The sequence below is a fragment of the Mirounga leonina genome, unplaced genomic scaffold, assembly GCF_011800145.1.
Source record: "Mirounga leonina isolate KUSES-001 unplaced genomic scaffold, KU_Mleo_1.0 Mir_166, whole genome shotgun sequence".
Taxonomy (NCBI): domain Eukaryota; kingdom Metazoa; phylum Chordata; class Mammalia; order Carnivora; family Phocidae; genus Mirounga; species Mirounga leonina.
In genome coordinates, this window is record NW_023270418.1 from 28,399,146 (window position 1) to 28,420,795 (window position 21,650).

Here is a 21,650-nt window from a genome sequence, read left to right on the forward strand (position 1 = left end):
AGAAGAGAGCAGGACGTGGCCCAGGATGGCCTTCGGGAAAGCAGTAGCGTCCGGGAGGGACTTGCGTGAGGAAGAGCACACCAGAGGACAGGGGTCCCAGGCACAGGGAGAGATGGGCACATCTCTTGGTGAAGGCATGGATACTGGGAGAGCCAACAAGGTGAAGGTAGGCAAACTAGGCAAAAAGTCCAGGAGGAGCCCAGAGCCCTGCGCGAGGAGCTGCCGCGTCTGCCAGGCTGTGAGGGGTCCTGCTTTCAGGCCCAGCTTTCCAGAGAGATCCTGAACAGAAGTTCTGGCAAGGAGTGCTCTTCAGGCTACTTACCTGACCTTAGGGCTCCCTCTAATCTCTGGGACAGAGATCAGAAGCCAAAAGAAGAAAACCACCCTTTAACGGGACACTGAAGCCAGGTTGGAAGAAATCCATGGGGCGGAAGGGCACAGGGCAGGCAGCTTTAGGTGGGGGTTCTTGGTGCAGTGCAGGAAAGCAGTTGCCTACCCCAGGTGCTGGGGAACAGGGGCGCGGTGGCCCTCTTCACTCTGGAGGGGGGCAAGGCCAGCAGGTGGACACATGGTAATAGAGGCGCACTTGTTCCTTTTGCGTCTGTGACAGATGTAGCACCTTCCTTCTAAAGTAGCCTGAGAGCTACCAGGCCTTGGCTTCCCCAAGGCTGTGTGGGGAGGGAAGGGAATGGGCTGGGATGGTTATTGCTCTTTTGTGAACTAAGGACACTGGTCCCGGGGAAGGAAGTAACTTGCCTGGGGAACACAGTGGCTGGAGAAGGAAGACACTGGGGCCCAGCTTCCTCAGACTGGGACTGACCATGGCCTCTTTTGAGTTGGAAAGACTCTTCTAATCCTAAAGGATTAAACCAGGAAAGGGTGGAGAGAAGCCAAAGATCCAGCCAACTGATCTAGAGCTCTTTCCTGGTCCCCGCAAGGACCGGGAAGGAGACGCTGGTCCAAAACCACAACGGGCCAGCCAACATTCAGGGGGTGATAGGCAAGGCGGAGGTTCCTGCTTTGGATTGTCTGACCTGCCTTGGAGGGTGGTGATCGTCCCTTGGGAGCTGAAGGAGGTAATGCTGGGCTGGGTGAGCTAGAGGGTCTCAAGGAGACTCCACTCCCGACAAGCCTCGCTTCAGGCCTGATCAGGAAATATGGCTGCTCTCCTGTTTTCTGGGCAGCTGGTGGGTTCATACTCTAGATCTGAGGAGGGGCTGGAAGCTCAGGGAAGGCCTCCTCACCAGTGAAGCCAAATCCCAAAGGTGACAAAGGGAGACTCAGTCCCAGGCTCCCCATCCCCCTCACCCCACTGCCTCTTCCCCTGGGAGTTGAGGTAGGGCTGGGACCCACGGAGGAAACAGCCGAGGCCCTACTTTGTCATGATCCTTTATTGATCAGAACGGGCCCTGCCACAAAAAGCAGGGCCCATTCCCACAAAAATATGATTTTGCAAAGAGGAAATCTTGCTGGCTTAGAGGGGGTGTGTGGTGGAAAAATTTTGTATGGTTCTTTTTTCCTTTTTTTTTTCCTTCTTCAGTTTTTCTTCATTTCTCTTTGCTGCAATTTTTTTTACTTGTGATAGTGGGTTTGTCTGTCTCTTTTTCTTTTTTTTTAAAATAAAACACTTGCACTCAAGGACTCCAACACAATACAAACAGCGGCCACCAACCCCACCCCTGGGGCCCCAGCCGGGCTGGGGGCTCTGGGGGCCCCCTTGGCTTTTTTGTGGCTGTTTTCCTTGTCCCTTCCCTGGCGTCTGGCGCCAGCGGGCAGGTGCGGGGTACTGTGGCAGGTGGAATTTGTCAGCAGTTAGGTAGGGAGATGGTCACAAGAAAGGATACCCGAACAAGATAACAACTAAGTCTAGGGCACCCACAAAGACGGCAGATGACGCTCATGAAGGGACCTGGGACACAGTGGAGAAGAGATAGATGGGCCCAGGCGGGCCTCGGCTATCCTTGGAGACGCTGCAGGGGGAGGGGCAGATGGGCCTTGCTTTCAGGCTACAGTAATAATACTTTGCTCCCGGGTAGCACCTTCACAGTCCTCCTGCCTCAACCCCCAGGTCAGGTGACGGCGGCCTCACAACCTCCCCTATGAGGTAGGTGAAGTATTATTACCATCATTTTACAGATGGGGAAACTGAGGCCCCGGGAGTGTGGGTGATCTGCCCAAGGTCCTGGGATGGTGGCAGGGCTTCTGTGCCCGTCCCCCCCATCCTCAAGTTCCCCCCTTCTCAGTTCTCCTCTAGCCCTAGCCCACCCCCGCCCTCACCGCATACCACCCGTCTCCTCCTGTGCCAGCCCACCGGACCCTTGGCCCACCACTTGCCGCCCCTCCCCGGCCTCCCGGCGGCTGCGTATCTGGGGCTTGGAAAACCCACGCAGGGTTCACCGGTTCACCAGTTTGCCTGGGTGGGTCAGGTTGGGAACAGACTCCGCCCGAAGATGCTCTCTACATATGATTGGCTAAGAGCTCCGTGGGCGGGGCTCGGAAAAAAAGAGATGCAGTTGCCCCGCCCACTCATTGCAGGTCGGTTCAATCCCTCCCCCAAGGCTGCGCAACAGGCAGGGAGACATGGGGGCGGGGCTGGCACCGCGTGGTGGAGGGGCACAGGATCTGAGGGAGGGATGGAGGAGGACAGATCCCTCGCCTTGCAAGGCTTCCCACAAAACCCTCTGATCACTTCCACACAGCCTTCGGAGTTGCTGCCTTCCCGTGCCGCTGCGGGGTCTGGTCCCCAGCCCGCCCAATAAAGACCCCGCAGTTGGGGCAGGACCCCATTCTAAGCAAAGCTACAATACAGAAAAATTGGGATTTACAAGGAATGTGGGTGACTATTTGCTTTACAAGAGTACTCTTCAATCTACGAAATGATTCACCTACGCTGTATGATAGTCCTCCAGATTCTAGGGGGAGGGAACGGGGGCAGGGGTGTGAGATTCAGTGTAATACATTTTGATACGGGCAGCTCACGGGGCAGCCTACTAAAAGAAAATGGCTCCCAAATTCCCACGCTTTTGCCGTGCTCTGTAAGTGGGGACCCTATCCAGAGTCCTCCCTTGGGGTCAGGCGCATCTCCGGGCAGAACTGTGGTCCCAGGCCGCGGCCACAGACGTGGTGTCTGGGCGCCACCTGGCGGCCGGTGCCGGAAATGGCAGGCCCAGGCGGGCGGACCCCTGGACTTGCGACTGTCGCCCGCCGTCTTGTGTCAATACCAGGACCCTCGTGGGGCTGAGCAGGCTTAAGCAGGGATCATCCCGGAATCTGCTGTCTCCAAGGGGAGGCCAGTTTTAGTCTCTGCAGCAGCTGAGGCAGAGAAGCCATGGCTTCTCTGTGTCGGGCAACCTCAAAATTTGTAGAATCTGGACTTTTCCCTGCTTCGTCTGCCTGAACTGGGAGGGGCAGAAGGAGCTGCTCTGAGGGACTGGGAGCAGTGGGGAAAGAAGGCTGGGCCAGAGACTCCGACCCCGAATGGAAGGGAGGAAGGGAAGGTCTGCGAGCTCAGGGGATGGAGGGGTGGCAGAGGGCAGCACAGACAGAGAAGGAATCTGGGAAGCACGGAGAATTGTGCCAACTTGGCTGGGATCCGAGATCTGGGAAGGCTGAGGGTGTCTGGGCGAGGGTGTTAGGGAAGAGAGCTAGTGGGGGCTTGGGACCCCTGAGAAGGAAAGGAGGGGGTCCTGGTGGAATGTGATACACGCAGTAGGTGCCTAAAAGGTGTGAAATGATGTTCAAGAGATGAAATTGCTCGGCAAGGAGCAGAGAGGAGCAGGGGGTGGGGGCGGCGGGAGCAGCCAAGTTCTCAGCCCTCTTCCCCCGCCCCACATTTCACCTCTCACCCCTCACCTGCCTCTCCTTGCCCATCCCCCTCTCTGTGCATTGACCTCTCTCGGCCTCCCGCCCTACCTCACTTTCGGAAAGCCTGCCTTCTCTGCACGGCCGGCCCCGGGGGGACAGGGGAAGTGTGCCCCCACCCCCATACACACACACGCACACACACGGTGGACGCGACACCAAGTACATGGGCTGCGGCTCCAGGACCCTGGAGCAGGCTATATACCATCCTTGGCATTCAGGGCCCAGCCGGCACCTGAAACTGCCCTGGGATGGGCCTCTCCTGGCCAGGCCGGGGCCAAACGCCTCGGCCTCCCCTCTCCTGGGCCCACATCGGGAGCTGGGGAGAGGGCAGCTTCTCTCCACTCCAGGCACTGCCTGAAAGAAAACGGGGGACCGTGCCCACCTGGCGGGTCTCTGGAGGGATCTGCCGGTCTGCCTGTCTGGACTTCACACTCTCCCCCACTTCTTTAGTATCAGCAAGTCAGGAAGGAAAGGGGCAAAGCAGGAAAATGGCTCCCAGAGCCCCTCCCCCAGAGCTGGACCGGTGGAGGATGAGGCTGGTACTTCCTAGAAACGGGGCCCAACTGACTCTTGGGACCCCTCCTTGGCCAAGCCCTCAGGGTCCTCCCCTCACCTATGGCGGGGGGCCAGGCCGGGCATTGTGCATAAAGTGGTGAGGGCATGATGGGGACCCGGGCCCTCAGCCCCCTGGGCCTCCCGTGGCCACACTTAGGCCTTCAGCTGGTGCCACTGGGCCACCGGCTGCCGGGGACGGGCAATCATGTCCTTCCAGTGCTTCACCTCCCCAGGCCCGCTCTTCCAGGACAGGTAGATCTGGGGAGAAAGGGAAGAGCACAGTATGAGTGACACTCTTGGAGGCACTGTCCCCTGCCCCCACCAGGGGGTGACGCTCCAGCTCCCCACTGGCACCCTAAGATCATGATCACGGGGACCAGGGGGCCTCCGCCTACAGTGACAGCCTACCCTCAGAGGCTTCCTCCTTCCTCCCCGCCAGCCTGACCTATTTTCCTTGCTGTGCCTCCCTCTGGGAGCCTGGGCACGCCTGGCCCTTCCCAATTAGACTCCTGACCTGTTTTGCGGTGGGGGTGGAGGCACTTGGCCCCATGCCCTTCCCTGCCCTGTTGGCCACTGTCTGCCTCTTCTCACTTTCCATTGCTCCCACCTCCTCGCCACTTACTGCACACCAGGCACCGAGGTCAGGGCCTTAAACACACAGGTCACCGAATCCTTACCTGTGAGGCAGGTATATTATCCCCATTTTACAGATGGAGAAACGAAGGTGCAGAGAACCGAGACTCACCCAGAGTCATGGAATTAATAACTGGTACAGAGGAATTTACATCTAGGCCTTTCTGGCTCTGGACTACCAGCCCCACCCTGCTGGCTTCTGTTTTCGGAGCTTCGCAGCCTCGCGGAGCTGTGTGCATGGTCCCCCAGCTGACCCCAACCTTGTGACTGGAGGCTGGTTAGAAGCGTAGGGCTCCCTAAGGGACCAAGGCCGAAGTGAGAACCAATCCTCCTTCACATTGGCTCAGTCAACAGAAGGTAGGATGGGTCTCAGAAGGAGCTATAATTGGTATCTCAAGAACACCCAACTCCAAAAGGCTAAGCTTCCAAAGAGCTTCAAAGCAGATATGGTTACTTGGCCTGAGCTGATCAAGGAGGGGGCTCAGTAGGCTGCAGGCCTGCTCGGAACACAGGGTCCCACTAGGGTGTGGGTGTCACCGCCCTGAGGAATGGTGCCACTTGTGACCACAGGTTGGCCGGACATGTTCCCGGGGCCCTGCTTTGAGGTCAGCTGCTTCCCTTAGCCCCAGTAGCTAAGTTCTCCATCCCTATCTGAGAGTTGCCTCCATCTTGGCCCTCTTCCCCACGGGGGCCCAGGTCACTCCTCATTTACCCCATACGGGGCCGTGGCCCAGGTGATGAATATTTTTTCCTCACGTGCTCCTGGCATCTGCCCTTCCCCTCCACCTGCCCTCATCCCTGGCTTCCTGCACTGCTCCTCGTCAAAGCTCCACGGCCCAATGGACAAACATGCCCATAATAGAAATGCTTCAAAAATAACTTCTATTAGGGGCGCCTGGGTGGCTCAGTTGGTTAAGCGACTGCCTTCGGCTCAGGTCATGATCCTGGAGTCCCGGGATCGAGTCCCGCATCGGGCTCCCTGCTCAGCGGGAAGCCTGCTTCTCCCTCTCCCACTCCCCCTGCTTGTGTTCCTGCTCTCGCTGTCTCTGTCAAATAAATAAATAAAATCTTAAAAAAAAAAAAATAACTTCTATTATAACGGCAGCTAACACATACATTCTAAGCACTGTACCAAGCATTGCACCCATGTTGTCTTATTTAATCTCAGCACACTGTGAGTTTAGGACTGTCTTCCTTCCACTGTGGAAATGAAATGGGGCTCAGATAGGTCACGGCTGACAAGATGGGGGCTGGGCCCAGGCAATCTGATTCCCAAGCCCAAACTCTCAACACTAAACCATAAACGAACATGGGGATAAGACCTTTCAAAGTAGAGAAACTGAAGGGTTTATGTCACAGAATCACATCCTAGAAAAACTCAAGGCCAGGCACATGGATTTTTTTGATACGCCTATGATGAGGAGAGCTCACTTTCCACAGGGAGAACATGCACAGATCTCAGGCAATTCTCATACCACCCTGTGAAAGCTAGAAGGTTGGTACTATTAGCTCCATTTTATAAACGGGGACACTGGACGTCAGAGAGACAAGTGACTTGCCCAAGGTCATACAGCCATTTAGCAGCAGATGAGGTGGGAACCGGAGCCAGGTCTTTGGAGCCTGACTGCGGGTCTTGACACTCCCCCACAGAGCTCACCCTCTGAAGATGGGACCTGGGTGACATTGTTCTGAGGTCCTTACCCTGCCTGAGGGTCCTGTCCAGAAAACTCCCTTTTGGGGACCCAAGCCACGTCCTTCCCCCACTTCCTCCTTTCCCTGCCCTTCTAGTGGCCTGTCCTGAGCTGATCAACCCACAGTAGGACACCTAGGGAAGATTTTGTCCTATCCCCTCATTTTTAGGTGAAATGGAAGCCCAGAGAGGGGAAGGAACTGGCCCAGCACTGAGCTCACCCACTGCCTCTGTTGCTTCTTGTGAGGACAGGTGTGTCACCCCACCCACCAGGCCCCTACCTTGCCAATAACGTCGTTGCGGCTAAGCTTGTCCTTGTCCATGACAGTGATAATGATGGTCGTCTCCCTCAGCTTCTCCGTGGGGATATCAAAGGCAAAAGACTCGTTGAAGATGGGGTTCAGGTTCCTCTTCATCGTCACGGTCTTCTTCTTCTCCACCCGCTTGTCTTTGTACATCAGCCACACCTTCACATAGGGATCTGGGGGACGGGTAGAAAAGAGGTCAGAGGAACAGTGTGGGGGCTCCCCGGGACCCCCCTCCCTCTCCAGGAGTAGCAGCTGGGGCAGGAGGGGCTGTATGCTTCCCCCAGATGGTGAGGAAAGCCCCAAGCAACAATGAGAGGGATCTGGGGGACCAGTGGATGGACAAACTGGAAGGGACCTTGGCCATCACCTAGTGCCCTATTATGAACAAGGAAACTGAGACCCACAGAGGCCAGGTCTTGCCCAAGGCCACAGACGACAGGTGTTTGAGCTGGCGCTGGAGCCCAGGTCTCCCACCACAGTGCTCCCCTTCTCCTTGATTCTGGTCAGGACAGAGTCCAAGATGACACAGACCCTGAGGGTGTTCCAAAGGGGGTCACCTAGGGCTCTAGGGTAGCGGAGTTGAGATCAGAGGTGGGGGCGAGAAGGTCAGGGGTGAGTACCACAGCTCAGACCCTGCTCTCCACATCCAGCATGACCATCATGTCCCCAGAACCTCCCCGGTCCATCCACCCTCTATGTCGAAAAGCCCCAGCACCTGATGTGCCCCCGATGTCCATGGCTTTGAGGTTTCGGGCTTTGATGATGTTCACGATGATGGAGTTGGCAGAGGGGTTGTAGCAGAGAGACAAGAGCAGCTCCCCTCGGCTCCCCTGGGAGGGAAAGGTTGGGGGTGAGCCTGGGCTGTGGGGAGGGGTGTCCCCCCACTTGCCTCGGCTCCCCTGGGAGGGAGAACAGGAGCGGTGTGGGGACGAGGGGAGAGGGGACAGTTAGAGAACTCTCTGGCTGGCCCCACGGCCCCAGGTCCCTCCCTGCCCTGGGGGTGCTCACCCACCCCCATCTGTCACTTCTGTCACACCTCATGTCTCCTCACCTAGCAGTTCTGTGCACTGCCCTCCATGGGACCCCTCCTCCCTACACAGGTGCCAGGTCCTTTACCACAGCTCAGGCAGCTCCCCCCAGGGACCAAGCACCAGTGCTGAGACCAAGGGTGGGAACTCTGCACCCCTGGGTGTCCGTTTGCACCTTCCCCACCACCCTCCTGACATTACCAAGGTTGCAGGGGGACTAGGACCAGATCTGCCGGCCCTGATCTGCCAGCTCCCCAAGCCAGGGGCCCACAAGTGGGGTCTTACACTCCCATCGCTGCATGGCTTCAGATCCTTCCAGAAGGTCTGCATCTGGGTCAGGTCCACCTTGTTGAGAGGGATGGACACCTCCCCAATGGGGTCATTGCGGCTGAACCGGTCATAGTCCAGGACCTGGAGGTAGAGGATCCTCTGCACCACCTTCTCGTAGGGGAAACCTGGTGGACAGACAGCACGGGTGAAGAGCGGGACAGAGGGGCCACACGGGGCCTGAGCAGGGCGACGCTCCAGGGCACAAAGTCCCTGTGCCCCGTGCCCACCCGCTGCCACCCCACTGAGGTATGGCGTGCAACAGCTGAATTCAGACCTTCCTGAAGCATTAGCAAGAACTGTCACCATCACACTTGTCCCTCTTGACAACTCTCCAAGGTGGACGGCATCTTGTACATTTTACAGATGAGGAGACAGAGCCTCGACGGCTTACATTACCTGCCCACAGTCTCCCAGCTACTAAAGAGCAGAACTGGGACCATTTATGCACTCCTGTGTCACGCGTCTGTCTTGGTGGCTGGGCAGGGGCCCGTCTCTCCCCAGGCAGCCCCGCCACTGCCAATCATCCCGGGACAAGCCTGGACAAGTGGCACTGTCCGAGCTGGCCTCTGCCTCCAGAAAGCCAGCCCCAGGAGGCTTCGGGTGGAGGGGAGTGGCAAAGACACAGAAACAGGAGCGAACGCGTGTCCTCGGATGCTGCACTTCTCCCTCTAGTGATCAGCCTGTCCTTCACTGTTCCTCAACAGATCCCGAAGCTGTCCCCTTCTCCACGGCCACCTCCCTCATCCCAGCCGCTGGGACATTCTGCCTAGACAGTCACCAGAGTTTGCAAACCTTCCTCCCTGCTTGCGCACTTTCTCCTGCCGTCCATTGTCAACACAGCAGAGTGAGCCCTTAAAAATAGAAATCCCATCACAACACTCTCCTGCTTAAAGCCTTTCAGTGGCTCCCAGCGCACTTAGAGTAAAAGCCACGTGCCCTGCCTTGGCTTTGAGTCCCTCAGTACAACCTGGCCCGCTGTCCTTTCCCGGCCCCTCTTGTGAGCACTCTCCACTCAATGACGGGCTCCAGCCACACCAGCTTCCTTTCCCGCATTCTAGGACCCGGTGTCTCCTGCCTAGAGGTGCCTCCACCACCTGCCCTGGCCGAAACAGGTCTCAGCTTTCCTCCCTGACATCCCAGATGGCGGTGGGTCCCCTGTTCTAGATTCCAGCACTTTCTTTTCACATCACGCACCATGGGCTGTAACAGAGACTCATCTGTTTCCTTGGGCCTGACTCCCACCAGGCTAGGATTTCCAGGAAGCAATCTCTGTCCTCACCCACAGTATCCCAGCATCCAACAGTTTCTGGCACGTAGTAGGCACTCGATAAATATTTGTTTAAGTGGATCAATACTTATAAGGATGAATAAATGGCAGTCAAATAGCCTGATGGAGCAGCAAGAGTGTGTTGCGGGGGGAGCGGGTGAGGAGGCTGCAGGGGGAGCCAGGAGAAGGAGCCTGAGGAAGGGCTGAAGCTGGAGTCACTGGGCCTGCAGAGGCTTGGTCTCCCCTGAGGAGAGGCCAACCTGGGAGGCACAGGGGGTGCAGGTCAGCCTGGAGGCCGGAGGTGGTGAGATCCTGAACCACGGTGTGAGCAGGAAGGAGAGAGGACACCTGGCGCCTTAACCTGGCTGGTGGAGAAGATGTGGGGAGAGGAAGAGCTCTGGAGGGTTCTAGCCCTTTCGTCAGACGCTAGAAGCAGAACTGCCTCTGACGGCAGCAGGTGTGCTGGAAGAGGAAGTCCTGTGTCCCCCAAACTCCCAGCCCTTGAATTCCGTCAGGGCTTCCTCCTCCCACCAAAGGGGGCTACATCTTGCTCATCTCGGGAGTCCCCGGGCACCTGCCCAGTTGACCTTTGGCATAGATTCAGGTGAATGGTTCTCGAAATGTTGTAGGCTCCAAGAGGTCCCCACATCAGAGACAGCTCTCTTCAGCAGCAGAGGAGGTAGTTTTTTATTTGGCAAACACCTAGTCATCCGTCGGAACCCATCCTGAATGGCCCCTATTCTGGGAAACGTTTTCCAGCACCATCAAGGGGAGCGGACCGTGGGTTCCCACAGCATCTGCCGTGCAGAGTATGGCTTGGTTGTCTACACACCTATGTCCTCCACTAGATCAGGGATGCCTTGAGGGCCAAATGGTGCCCCCGTCTTTTCTGCACCCCCCCCCAGTACCCAGCACAGCACCCAGCCCATAGTTGGTGCTGGATAAATGTCTGCCCAAGAGACCAAGGGATTGAAGCTCTGCCCATAAATCTCGCCCCACCAGCTGGCCTCATACCCCTCCAGAGAGCTGAGCCTCTCCCATCTCTAAACTGGTCGCCACACTGAACTGGGAAGGAGAAGGGTCCCCCCGGCCCCCACAAGCACCCACTAGCTCACCCTCAACGATTCATCTAAGGTGAGCTCGCTGTCACCTTGCAGAAGGGGTGGGGTGTCAAATGGCTGGGACACCAGGTGGGGAAGATCCCCTGGGGTGCACACTGAAAATTCTGGAGCACCGAGGCAGCTGGTGGTTGGAGGGATTTATTCTCACTGGCTGAGCGTGTCAGGAAAGGATAATGGCTTCTCTAAGCGGAGTCCAGGCACCGAAAATGCCCGGGACAAAAATGGCTCCCTGAACACAGCCCAGCTTCCTGGTTACCTTGGCGCCTCACAGGTAAGAGGCAAAGATGGCCTACAGAGGGTCTGCGGGAGAGAGGAAGGGCATCCGCCTCAGCGGCCTCTAGGAACCAGGAGCGTGGTTCAGCGCTGCTGTTCCCAGGCGTCCGGATGTGGGGCAGGGGTGCGGGGGGAAGGGCTCAGCGAAGGGGATCAGGCGTGTCTTCGACAAACTGGTGTAAGGGGTTTTCCGGGCGTTGTAAGGGCTTTCACAATTCACTGATGTGTTTCGTCCTTGGATTGCTATCCGTGTTGTACGGATGCAGAAACCACGGCCCAGAGAAGTTCAGGAACTTGCCTTGGTCACACAGCCAGAGGGGGCGGGGCTGGGTTTCGAAGAGCCCGCCTGGGCCACAGCCTGTACTCTGGGCCACTACACTACTCCCGGGGTCCCCCTCTGGGCCCTGGCCCGCCTCCCCCCGCCCCCGGCCGCCCGCCCGCCGGGCTGCCCTCCTCAGGACGAGTCCTGCGTCCGAGCTGAGGCCCCAGGTGCCGGCCGCGCTGGGCTCCTCAGTCTCTGGCTCTGGTCCGGCACCAGGAGGCCCTGTCGCCTCATCCCAGCTGGACGCGAAACGCCTCAGGTTAGCGGGGCTGAGACACGCGCCTGTGTGGGCGAGCGCCAGCAGACGCGAGCGTGCGTGCGTGCGTGCGTGCGCGCGCGTGCGCACCGGCGCGTACGTACATGCGTGCGCATCGGCGCGTACACGTGCCCCTGGGTGGGGGGCATGGGGGAGGGGAAGGCGGGACTCTGGGTGGGGGCGGGGGCAGCACCGGCCTCACCTTCGAAGAGGAAGGTCTCGTTCCAGTGGGGGTTCAGGTTCTTCCGCTTCACCTTGGTCTCCAGCTTGTGCTTCTTGTCCGGCAGCAGGTAGATCTTGACGAAGGGGTCGCTGGTGCCGCTGAAGTCCTTGGCGGGCAGCTCCTGGGCCTTCATGATCTTCACGGTGAGCGTGGACTCCTGGAAGTTGTAGCCGACACTGAACTGGATCCGGCCCAGGTTCTCCCGGCTGCAGCCCTCGTGGGCCTCGTCCTCTTCGGAGCCTGGGGAGAGCTGGGGGCGGGGGGGGGGGGGGAGGAAGGCCGGCGGGGTTGGGGAGGGTTCTGCTTCCCCCTCTCTCCACCCCGGGGGGCGCCCACCACAGCCCAGCACAGTCAGGAAGCCTCCCTGGGCCTGGAGAGCTTGCTCTCCCTCTGGTCACCATGTGGGGCTGGCGGTGACCCGTCTCACTCACATTCACACCTGGGTGAGGACGGTCAGGTCACACGGGAGGGGCAGAGCCAGGACAGCCCCTGTCCCCCGAAACCCCAGAGCAGTGTGCACCCTACTCCCCAGTCTGCCCTGGAAGCCCTGGGTCTGCCCACTGCCCCTGCCCCAAGCTCCCGTCGCACGCTGCTTTGGCCTCCCCCGTCCCGAGCTCCCCCTCCCACTGTCCCGCCTTCCACAGCCCAGCGGGGCCCACTGTGAAATGCACCAGCACAAAAGCCCCAGATGAGGGAGATTGTTCGCATCTCAAAAGAGTCTACCAGGCTATTTCTTTGGAAAGTGAGTCTCCGGGGTTGAGGATGATGTGATTTACAAAATGAGAGAGGTGAGTTTTCAGCAGCAACATCTAATTTGTGTAAGGCATAGATCCACGTGGGGAAACAAAAAGTACAGGTTCCCAGGCCCCATCCCGAGAGAGCCTGACTGGCTGGGGCTGGAGAGGGCCTGGGCAGCAGAGTTGTTTAGAAAGCATCTCAGCTCACTCTACAGCACACCCACACCAGGGCTGAGGACCCCCGGGAGGAAGGGCCCCGCCTGCATTCAGCCTGCAGCTCCCAGGGGCTGGCCCTTGGGCCAGCCCAGCAAGGGACATACACATGGAGGGTGGTGCGGGTGTCCCCTTCCCACGCTGACTTTGAAAAACTAGGGGGAATTAATTTGGGGGAGGGTCTCCCAGGCAAGTCTCAGCCGTGGCTGCTCATGGGAATACCTGGGGAAGTTTCCTGGCTGCCTGGGTCCCATCCCAGACCCAGGGGTCCAAGTGGCCCAGGCATCCTTCTCTCTGAAAGCTCCTCAGGTGACTGGATGAGAGCCCGAGTTGCGGCTTGTGGTACCACACTTAGGACGAAACTGCTGGCCCAGTTTCTCTCCCCACTTCCCCTACAGGAGCCTTCCCTGTGCCCCGTCCTTCCTCCTAGGAAGCGGCCCCAAGGTCTGAAATACTACGTAGTACAGATAGTAAGAATATATATAGTGTGCACCTACCATGGCGGAAGACTCTCACATCACCTTCTTACTGAATCCTGCCAACAGCTGGGCGAGGCAGTTATCACCACTCCCTAGCTGAGGAGACTGGCTCAGAGAGGTTAAGTCACACAGCCAAGATTGCACAGCATTATGGATCCTCTCTGACTTGAGAGCCCACTCTTTCCACCAAAGCAGGCTCACATCCCTGGGCAATTTTGAGACATCCCCCCAAGCCAGTGAGAACTCACCTGCCCCAGGTGAGAAGATTCAAATCACACTAAGAACAGTAACCACCAGGCCTGGCCTCATCCTGTGCCCTGCGCTTTGCGCTCATCGACTCCCTCCGACATCTGGATGAGGCAGGCACTACCATGTACCAGTTGGGTTTCAAGGAGAGAGAGGTGATTAGCTTGCCTCAAGTCTCCCATGAGGCAGTGGTGAGTTGAAACTCAAGACCAGATCAGTGCCCAGCTATCATGGGTGTCCTCCCGGCTCCCCTCACTCTGACACTCAGATCCAGCATCTGGGGCTTCATCAGCCACACCCTGGTCCTGCCTAGAGCTGGAAGGGGGTGGGGGCTGAACTACCTTCCCTGCTCTTCCTCACGGTGGAAGAGGGTCCCTCCGGCTCCTGCCCCTTGGCCGGATCCAGGCAACCCTGCAAGCTCCCCTCCAGGCCCACTGAGAATGTGGCTTCCGGACCCAGGGAAGTTTTCCCGTGCTCCTGCCCATTGCCGGTACCAGCCTCACTCCCTGTGCATCTTAGATTCTGCACCTGCAGAACGGAACCATAAGATCCATCTTGCGAGGTTCCTGGGATGGTGTAAATGGGCTCAGGTCCCTCGGCAGCCTGGCCCCTGCCACTGCTAGCCCTGGGACCAGGAGCCTGGGGCATGCATGAGTAGGCAGTGCCGGCAAAGACCACTTGCCCCTCCTGTTCCTTCTGTAGTTTGGGTGGAGTCCCTGGTGACTGGAGCCCAGGTGACCCCAGCCCCGTCTGAGGTCCCTCTGGTCACTTGGCTCTTGGTTCCCAAACCGGGTGGTCTGGGGGTGAGAGGCCCAAGGTGGGCCTGGCTCTGTGCCTGTTCCCAGCTTTCCCAAACCACAGTCCCAAGCCCTAATTAACCAGCCGGGGCAGCTTGAGGAGCTGTTTCCATGGCAACCAGACTGGCCACCCCTACCAGGGCCCCAGGTGAGGTGCAGGGGGAGCCCCTGCTCCAGTAGAAGCAAGCATCAAAAAGCATGCCAGGGCTGGGGTGACTCAGATGGGGGTGTGGCCTGGCCTCCTCTCTGACCCCTTTCCCTCAGTCCCTTCCTCTGGCCAGCTGTGGGCACCTGACTCCTGACCCCCAGCTTCTGAGAGCCTGGGGCCCGCTTGTCTTCCTCATCACCATTAATGGCAATGACCCAGCTTTGGCCTAGGGCTGGGCAATTAGACCTCGCCTGCCCACCTCTGAGCTTCCGCTGAGCCCTGAGCCCGTGAGTGGGCCCTGAGGCTTACACTTCCTTCCTCTGCCTGAGGCTGTCAGTTCCTCCCTGGGGGCAGCAAACGGGCCCATAAGCTGGCTGGGAATGGACTGCTCCTTCTTGGAACCTAACTACCAGGAAGCTGTAACCAATTAAGAGGCTGGGCAGGGAGGCAGAGCGGGCTGTGGCTGGCCCATCCAGAGGACAGTGTGGCTGGGCCCACCTATGTGGGTGGGGGAGATGGACAAGAGGGCAGCAGAGGGCCAGGCGTGCAGGGGCCTATGGTGGGGGTGGTGGGTAGAGGCCCAGGGGAGACCAGCTCTAGAACAGGGAAAATCTGATGCCCGAATCTGGATCCACGCAAGGCCTGCTGACTGGGAATCTGCATTTCTAAAAGAAGTTTTATGTATCTAAGTCATCTCTATACTCAACATGGGGCTTGAACTCATGACCCCAAGATCAGGAGCTGCGGGCTCTTCCAACTGAAACCAGCCAGGCGCCCCGTGGGAATCTGCATTTTAATGAGATCTCCCAGTGATTTGTGTGCATATTATAATTTGAGAAGCGCTGGGCTAGAAAGGGGCAGTGGGGGTGGATGGTTGGAGCTGGCTGGAGCCCTAACCGGTAGAAGGGTGGAGCCCGGGGGTCCCAGAGAGCATGGCAGCTGTCATGCCAGGGCCTGGGCAAGGGAACTCTGAACTGAATGATGTCAGGACTGGCAAGGGCTTGAGAGCCCACAAACTCTCCCTCGATCTACAGGAGGGACTGGGGAGGGGACCCGGACTTGTCTGCGGTCACGTCCAATAGGAGGGAGCAGAAATGACTTGTCTGCGGTCACGTCCAATAGGAACACAGCAGGCACCAGGTTCCCAACCTCATACCCTAAGCCTCCTTGGGACTTGTGAGCTGGCAAAGCTCTGACTGACAGCCGCCTGCAAACCGCTGGCTGCCCCATCACAAGGTCCTCGCCCTGGGGCCCCGGCCCTCCCCAGGCTCTTCCCCCAGCACAGGTGAGGTACAAGGCTGTGCCTTACTGCTGCCACCAGGGGGTGAGACAGGAGCCTCAACCTCTCCCTTGGTGGAAACGCCCCAGAACCAGAGGGCTGGGAGCCCCGTGTGTGCACAGAAGGGTGTGCACAGAAGACTCTCAGCACAGCTCTTCCCTCCCAGGAATCAGGACGGGGAGGGCGGGCAATTTCCTACTCTCCTTTTGTCTTTGGGCCTCAGCTGGCCTCCAGCAATGGGGGTAAGGGGAGGTCCCTGAGAGAGGGACATGAGACTCGCTCCACTGGGAGCTCCACCTCAGACCTCCCCTCACTGGGACACCGCTCCAAGAGAGGGGACACATTCTGCCCCAAGCATTTCCTCCTACGATCATAAAAATCCCTCCCATGAGTAGGGTTTCTTGGACCCCCACTCAGCCCAGAAAGAGACTGGAGGAAGATGGGCATTCTTATTCTCACTGGACAAATGAGGAAACTGAGGCACAGAGAGCCTGTTCTGGGGAAAAAGCTGAGAAAAGAACCCAAGCCTTGCTCACTCAGTCCACGTTGGTTCCCCTTCCCGACTGGACAACTCCCACGCTGTCACCAACTGTCACACGCATCCCGGCCCCGGCCTCCCAGTTCAGCTCCTGCCTGGGGCCCCGGCGTCCTGCCCTTCTCACCATGAGCATCTCACTGGTGAGGGAGTTGACGAGGTCCGAGACGGAGGAGCGCGGCTCAGTCCGGCGGTCAGACTCATCATGGGGTGTCTGGCCCGGCACTGGGGCTGTGTTCACTGCCTTCCCTCCTGCAGGCAACCTGGAGGTGGGGGGAATCCGAATGAGCGCAGGTTGGGAGGTGGGCTGGGCCGGGCACCTTGGCCGGGGTGGCGGCAGCATCTCCTCTGAGACCCAAGCAGCCACCCCCTCCTGCAGGCCAGCAGGAGCCGAGCTCTTGTCCACAGGGAGGCCTGGTTTTCACCTAGAGCGGCGCTCGGGGCCCATCTCCCTCACCTTAGCATGATGCAGCTCGACTGCCCCTGTGGATGCTGAATTGGTGGGTACTCGCACTCCTCCTGGTCCCCAGAGAACGCCCCACCACCCAGTCACTGCCTGCAGGGTGGTCTCTGAGCGTGGCCCTGGCCCCAGAGGCCCCCGGCACCCCTGCTCGCTCCAACCTGGCAGGGGAGGCTCCCCAGGTGGCGTGTCCAGGTCACCCCTCTGCATCATTACCCTCTGCAAACACACCCAGGGTGCTAGCTCCCAGAGGCCCCACCTGTGTTTGTTCAGCCTGAGGGCGCACAGGTGCCCTTCAGACCCAAGGCTGACCAGCAGAGGTCAGGACCACCGTCCACACACCTCTGGCCAGTAGAACTTTCTACGATGGCAGCAGTGTTCTATGTCTGCGCTGTCCCTGTGTGGCTACTAAAGCATTTGAAGTGGTCAGTGTGACTGAGGACGGAATATTTCGTTTTGTTCGACTCAAACTAATTTAGATTTAAACAGCCACCTGCAGGATAGGACGAGTCTACACCCGCTTGCTCCCCAGTCCCCACCTGCCTCCCGCTCTGAGGACTGTGTGTGGGATAAGGCTCTCACCCAGGGTCAGAGAGAGACGGGGCACCACTGAGAAGCCCCAGATCTGACCATTCCACGTGAGGCCCTGTGTGCACCCCGACTCCATGCTGCTCCCGGGAAGCTGGGCTCTCTGGCCCGGCAGCTGGGTGGTGAGCCCAGGCTCCGTCCAGCTGGGGCTCAGGAAGGGGGCCCTAAAAGCGTGCCCAGGGACCAGGCTGGAACATCTCATGAGGAGGAAAGGTGGGGCAGGCAGCGAGGAAAAGACTGGAAGACTGGCAGCATGGGGCTTGGGACAGGCTACAAGAGAACAGCTCTGAGAGTCCCAGAGCCTCAGACTCGGAGACACACACAGGCTAGACACACCCTCGGTATGGACCAGCCGCCAGCACACGGTTGACCACGACAGGCAGACAGACATGCACGGAATCTGCCAGGCCCTGGAGGGGAGATACCAGGACCCAACAGCAAGGTGTGCGCGTGCACACGCACGCACGCGCACACACACGAGTGCACACAAGCCCGACAGACACCCAGGGGGCACCAGGGAGAGAATGGCACAGCAACAAGGCAGGTCGACCAGAGCAGCGAGATCACACACACACACACACACACACACACACACACACACACGCCCAGCGATGCACACTTAAATCCCGAGAGGAAACATCCAGGGAGACCCGGGCATGCCAAGGTGGGTGTGTGAATCGGGACCGACTGAAACAGACCAAAGTGGGGAGCCGTTTCAGGGACAGGCACCCTGAGAATCAGACACACGCACACCCGCTGTGAGAACCTGGCCCTGCCTAGACAGCACGAAACACCGCGCCCCGCCTGGGGCCACCCCGGGGTCCCTGCCAGAGGTGCGGCCACAGCGGGGCACGCCCACGCGCACGCACACACGCAGGGACACACACTCGCGGACACGTGCTTACGCAGACAGGCATGGGGAGGAAGAGGACACCGAAATAGCTGGAGAGGTAAAGTCAGGTTAAAAATAGAGTGGGACAGGAGGAGAGCGCCAGATTGACTGCTGAAGGTATGAGAAAGTCGAAGTTATTTTGGCCACACCACAGCATCAGCGCAGCTGCAAAGCAGCCTGGGAAGATGGTCAGCGCCACTGAAGCTACTGGAGGTCACAGGACAGAGAGAGACAGAGAGACAAGTGCACAGAGAGGCAGAGGGAGAGGCGCAGGGGCCCCGTCACTGGCCCAGGGACATCCCTGTGAGGAGCAGCTGGGAGGAAGGAGAGGGGGAGAGAGAGAGGCCAAGAAAGGTTAGTCGGAGACTAGTGAAGGAGGCTGCAGGGTGGACAAGGGGACGAGCGAGGCGGCCGAGAGGAGAGGCAGAGAGGAGGCGGGGGACACACACCGGGACGGAGGAAACATGGTGGTGTGGGGGCGAGGAGAGCGATGGGGGTGGCCAGGTCCCTGCCCTGCCCCGCGCCCCACTCGGGGGGTGGGGGGGTCACGGTGGACACCATTCGGATCCCAAGGAGCGATGGAAGGGATGGCAGAGAGCATGACATGGGGATGGTTGCAGGGCAGCATGGGTGAAGGCAGCAGGGCACGGGGGCCAGGGGTGGTCCTGGCCTCCTTCCTTCCTCCCTCCCGGGGCCAACAACATTCTGTTCTTGGGGCCCACAGTACTGAGGCTCTGGGCCTGGGAGGTCCTGGATGGGGGGCTTCCAGGCCACCAAGGATCCTAGGAGGGAGGTACTGACCAACCTTCCCGTCTCCATGTTGCTCGCTAGATGCACCCCTACTTTGTTTGGGAATTAGAATGGCTGTTCCTCCTCCCAGGGCCCTCCTGTCGCCCAGGGACTTGCCGCTGACAGAGACCTCAGGGGCTGAAAGTCCACAGCCAAGGGGTCAGCTGGATGGTAAAGGGGGGGCGGGAATCAGGGCAAAAGGGCAGACAGACTCTGGGTCTGGAGGCAGAAGCTGAAGAGAAAGGGACAGCTGACCCAAGCCCAGCATTCCAAGGTCCAGTGAGCCAGGGCTCCAGAGGAGTGGAGCCCTAAGGTGCCGAGAGCCTGGTGGGGTGGGGCCAGTGCCGATGCCAAGCTTGGGCGGGGGGAGAGTGCCGGGAAGGAAGCCCTCAGTGCTGGACGCCCTCACAGTGCCCGGTCACCTGGGGAACACCCCAGAGGCCATGAGACGGATGGGGTGGGTGTGACCAGGTGGGAATGACATATGTCCACCTGGAGAGTCAGGCAGGGTGGGGGCGAGGGCCCATGGCCTCTACCTCCACACCCACCTTTCCCAGGAAGGCAGGGACAGCTGATGTAATGGTCGGAAGAGATGGGCGTGTTAGAATACGGGCGGGAGACCTACATGGCAGGGGTAAAAATAGGCTGTGGGTGGAAATGGAGCCAGCTAATGAACGCATGGGTGATGTGAAATCTCGTTTCCAGCCTGCGTCTGCTCCCGCACACTTCACACCTTCCCCCCCCCCCCAAGAGCTCGGGTTCTCAGCAGGCTTCCAGAGGCCTCCAGCCCCCTCCTGCCGCCTCTCCCCCATGGCCCCTGGCCCCCTCCCCACGGCACTCTGGCCTGCCCGGGGCCCAGCCCAGGACTTCTGGGGCACCAGGTGGGCTGGAGGTGGTAGGCTCTGTTCCTCCCGCTGCTGACCCCCTCCCCCCCAGGACATGGGCTCGGGGTTTGACACCATCTGTGCCAATGAGTGAAAGAACCTGTCCCGCTCTTCCCTCCCACTCTCTGGGGATTTCTGGCTGTGTCCACCACAGACATGCAACTGTGAACTTGGAATAGGAAGAAAGTGCGAGAAGCCGCTGGAGGGAGAGGCAGTCAGCTGTGTAACTCTTGGCCTAGGCTTCTGTAACCCACAGGCCCCTGGTGGCAGCCTGGGACAGTCCCCTCCTGCCTTATGGGTCTCAGGGAATGGCAGGATCGCTGCCCAGCTCACAGGCTCTGACAGGTGCCCCAGCCTGAGGGTCTGTGCTCTCATGAGAAGCTTAGCATGCCCAAGCTGGAAGGGGTCACCCTCTCCAATCCTTCATTCGACAGACAAGGAAGCAGAGGCTCAGAGAGGGGCAGTGACTCGTCCACGTCTGCAGAGCGGGTCTCTGGCAACCAGAGCTAGAAGCCTGGCATCCTGGCCATCAGCCCATGCTCTCCGGTAGGCCTTTGGTCTGGCGAGCAGCAGACCTGACTGAGGTGAGGAGCCCTCCCCCTGTGACTACAGGTGTGTGGCTGGCCCAGCCCAAGGCCAGGTGATGCGAGGCAGCCACACCAAGGGCAGGATCACCCCACCTTTGCGACGCTGCCCGAGCCTCCGGCCCTCCGACCTTTCCCCCGTCTCCTTCCCGACGAGTGCTCCACGCCCTCCCTGAGACGGGAGGCACCAGGAGGTGCTTCCCTGAGTTCCTGATGGCGACACACGGCTAAATGCCCAGCCCTCTGCTCCGCCTGAGCAAACAGGCCTACTGTCAGCCTCTCCCCCTATTCCCTCCTCCTGGTACCTCAGGTTCAGGGCTGCCTCTTGTTCTTTCTGGTCCCCAGGCCTCTCCCGTGCCCCACACCCTCCCCACCAGGGGCTCCTCTTCAATCAGCCAAGCAGCTCAGCCACACCTGTGCAGTACCCCTGCGGGGAGGGGGGTGCTACCGTCATCCCAGCGGGACCTCCAGGCAAGAGGGAGGTTGAGGTGGCGGGGATGAGGGAGAACAGGCTGGTGCCCCTTCCCTACATCCCCCCCCGCCCACCAACCACCAGAGAAACTGGGATTTCGGGGTTGGGGGTGGGGCAGAGATGAAAAATGAGGGGCAGCAAGGGGTGGGGGGAGCCAAGCAGAGAGATGGGGCAGAAAGGCTGACTTGCTCCGGGCGAGGGCAAGCATGCCTGGGGAGCAGGCTTGATCCAGAATGGCCCCAGGACGGCCACACTGGCTTTGGACCCAAGGGACAGCCCGGGGTGGCGTGTGTGAGGGCACCAGCTGGGGAGGGGGCTGTCCTCCCACTCCAGGATCGCTGAGGGCACCGCCGCCTCATCCAGCAGCCGGGCCAGGGCTGGTGGAGGTCGGCAGCCTCTCCACGCCTCCATCTCGGCCGCTGCCGCCGCAGGCCCTCGCCTGAGCTCGTACCTCTTGTCCCCCTGAGCGTTCTGGTTCTGCTGGGTTCCTGGGTTTTGCAGGTCAGGGATATTGGCAAAGTCATCCTGTTCCGAAAGCCCTAAGACCAAGGATAGCACCACCATCCTGCCTTCCCTGCCCGAGGTGGGCAGCCCACCGGCCGGGAGGAAACGAGGAGGCCCCACAGGCGGGGGCAGGGAGGGGAAAGAGAGAGACAGAGACAGAGACAGAGACAAAG

General features: G+C 59.5%; 1 protein-coding gene across 3 annotated transcripts in view; it reads right to left on the bottom strand.

Moving 5' to 3' along the window:
- Nucleotides 1-1,376: 1,376 nt before the first annotated feature.
- Nucleotides 1,377-21,650, bottom strand: part of SYT7 (synaptotagmin 7) — a 61,818-nt gene continuing 41,544 nt past the window's right edge. For 2 of the 3 annotated variants that reach the window (XM_035012979.1, XM_035012978.1), the window contains 6 exons: nucleotides 16,432-16,567; nucleotides 11,850-12,120; nucleotides 8,364-8,533; nucleotides 7,766-7,880; nucleotides 7,024-7,223; nucleotides 1,377-4,677 (listed from right to left, as the gene is read on the bottom strand). In XM_035012979.1, the coding sequence (XP_034868870.1) occupies nucleotides 4,573-4,677; nucleotides 7,024-7,223; nucleotides 7,766-7,880; nucleotides 8,364-8,533; nucleotides 11,850-12,120; nucleotides 16,432-16,567 (997 nt within the window). In that variant the 3' untranslated portion in view covers nucleotides 1,377-4,572. Of the gene's footprint in view, nucleotides 4,678-7,023; nucleotides 7,224-7,765; nucleotides 7,881-8,363; nucleotides 8,534-11,849; nucleotides 12,121-16,431; nucleotides 16,568-21,424; nucleotides 21,548-21,650 lie in introns of all 3 variants that reach the window. The other variant, XM_035012980.1, reaches the window with a different exon arrangement.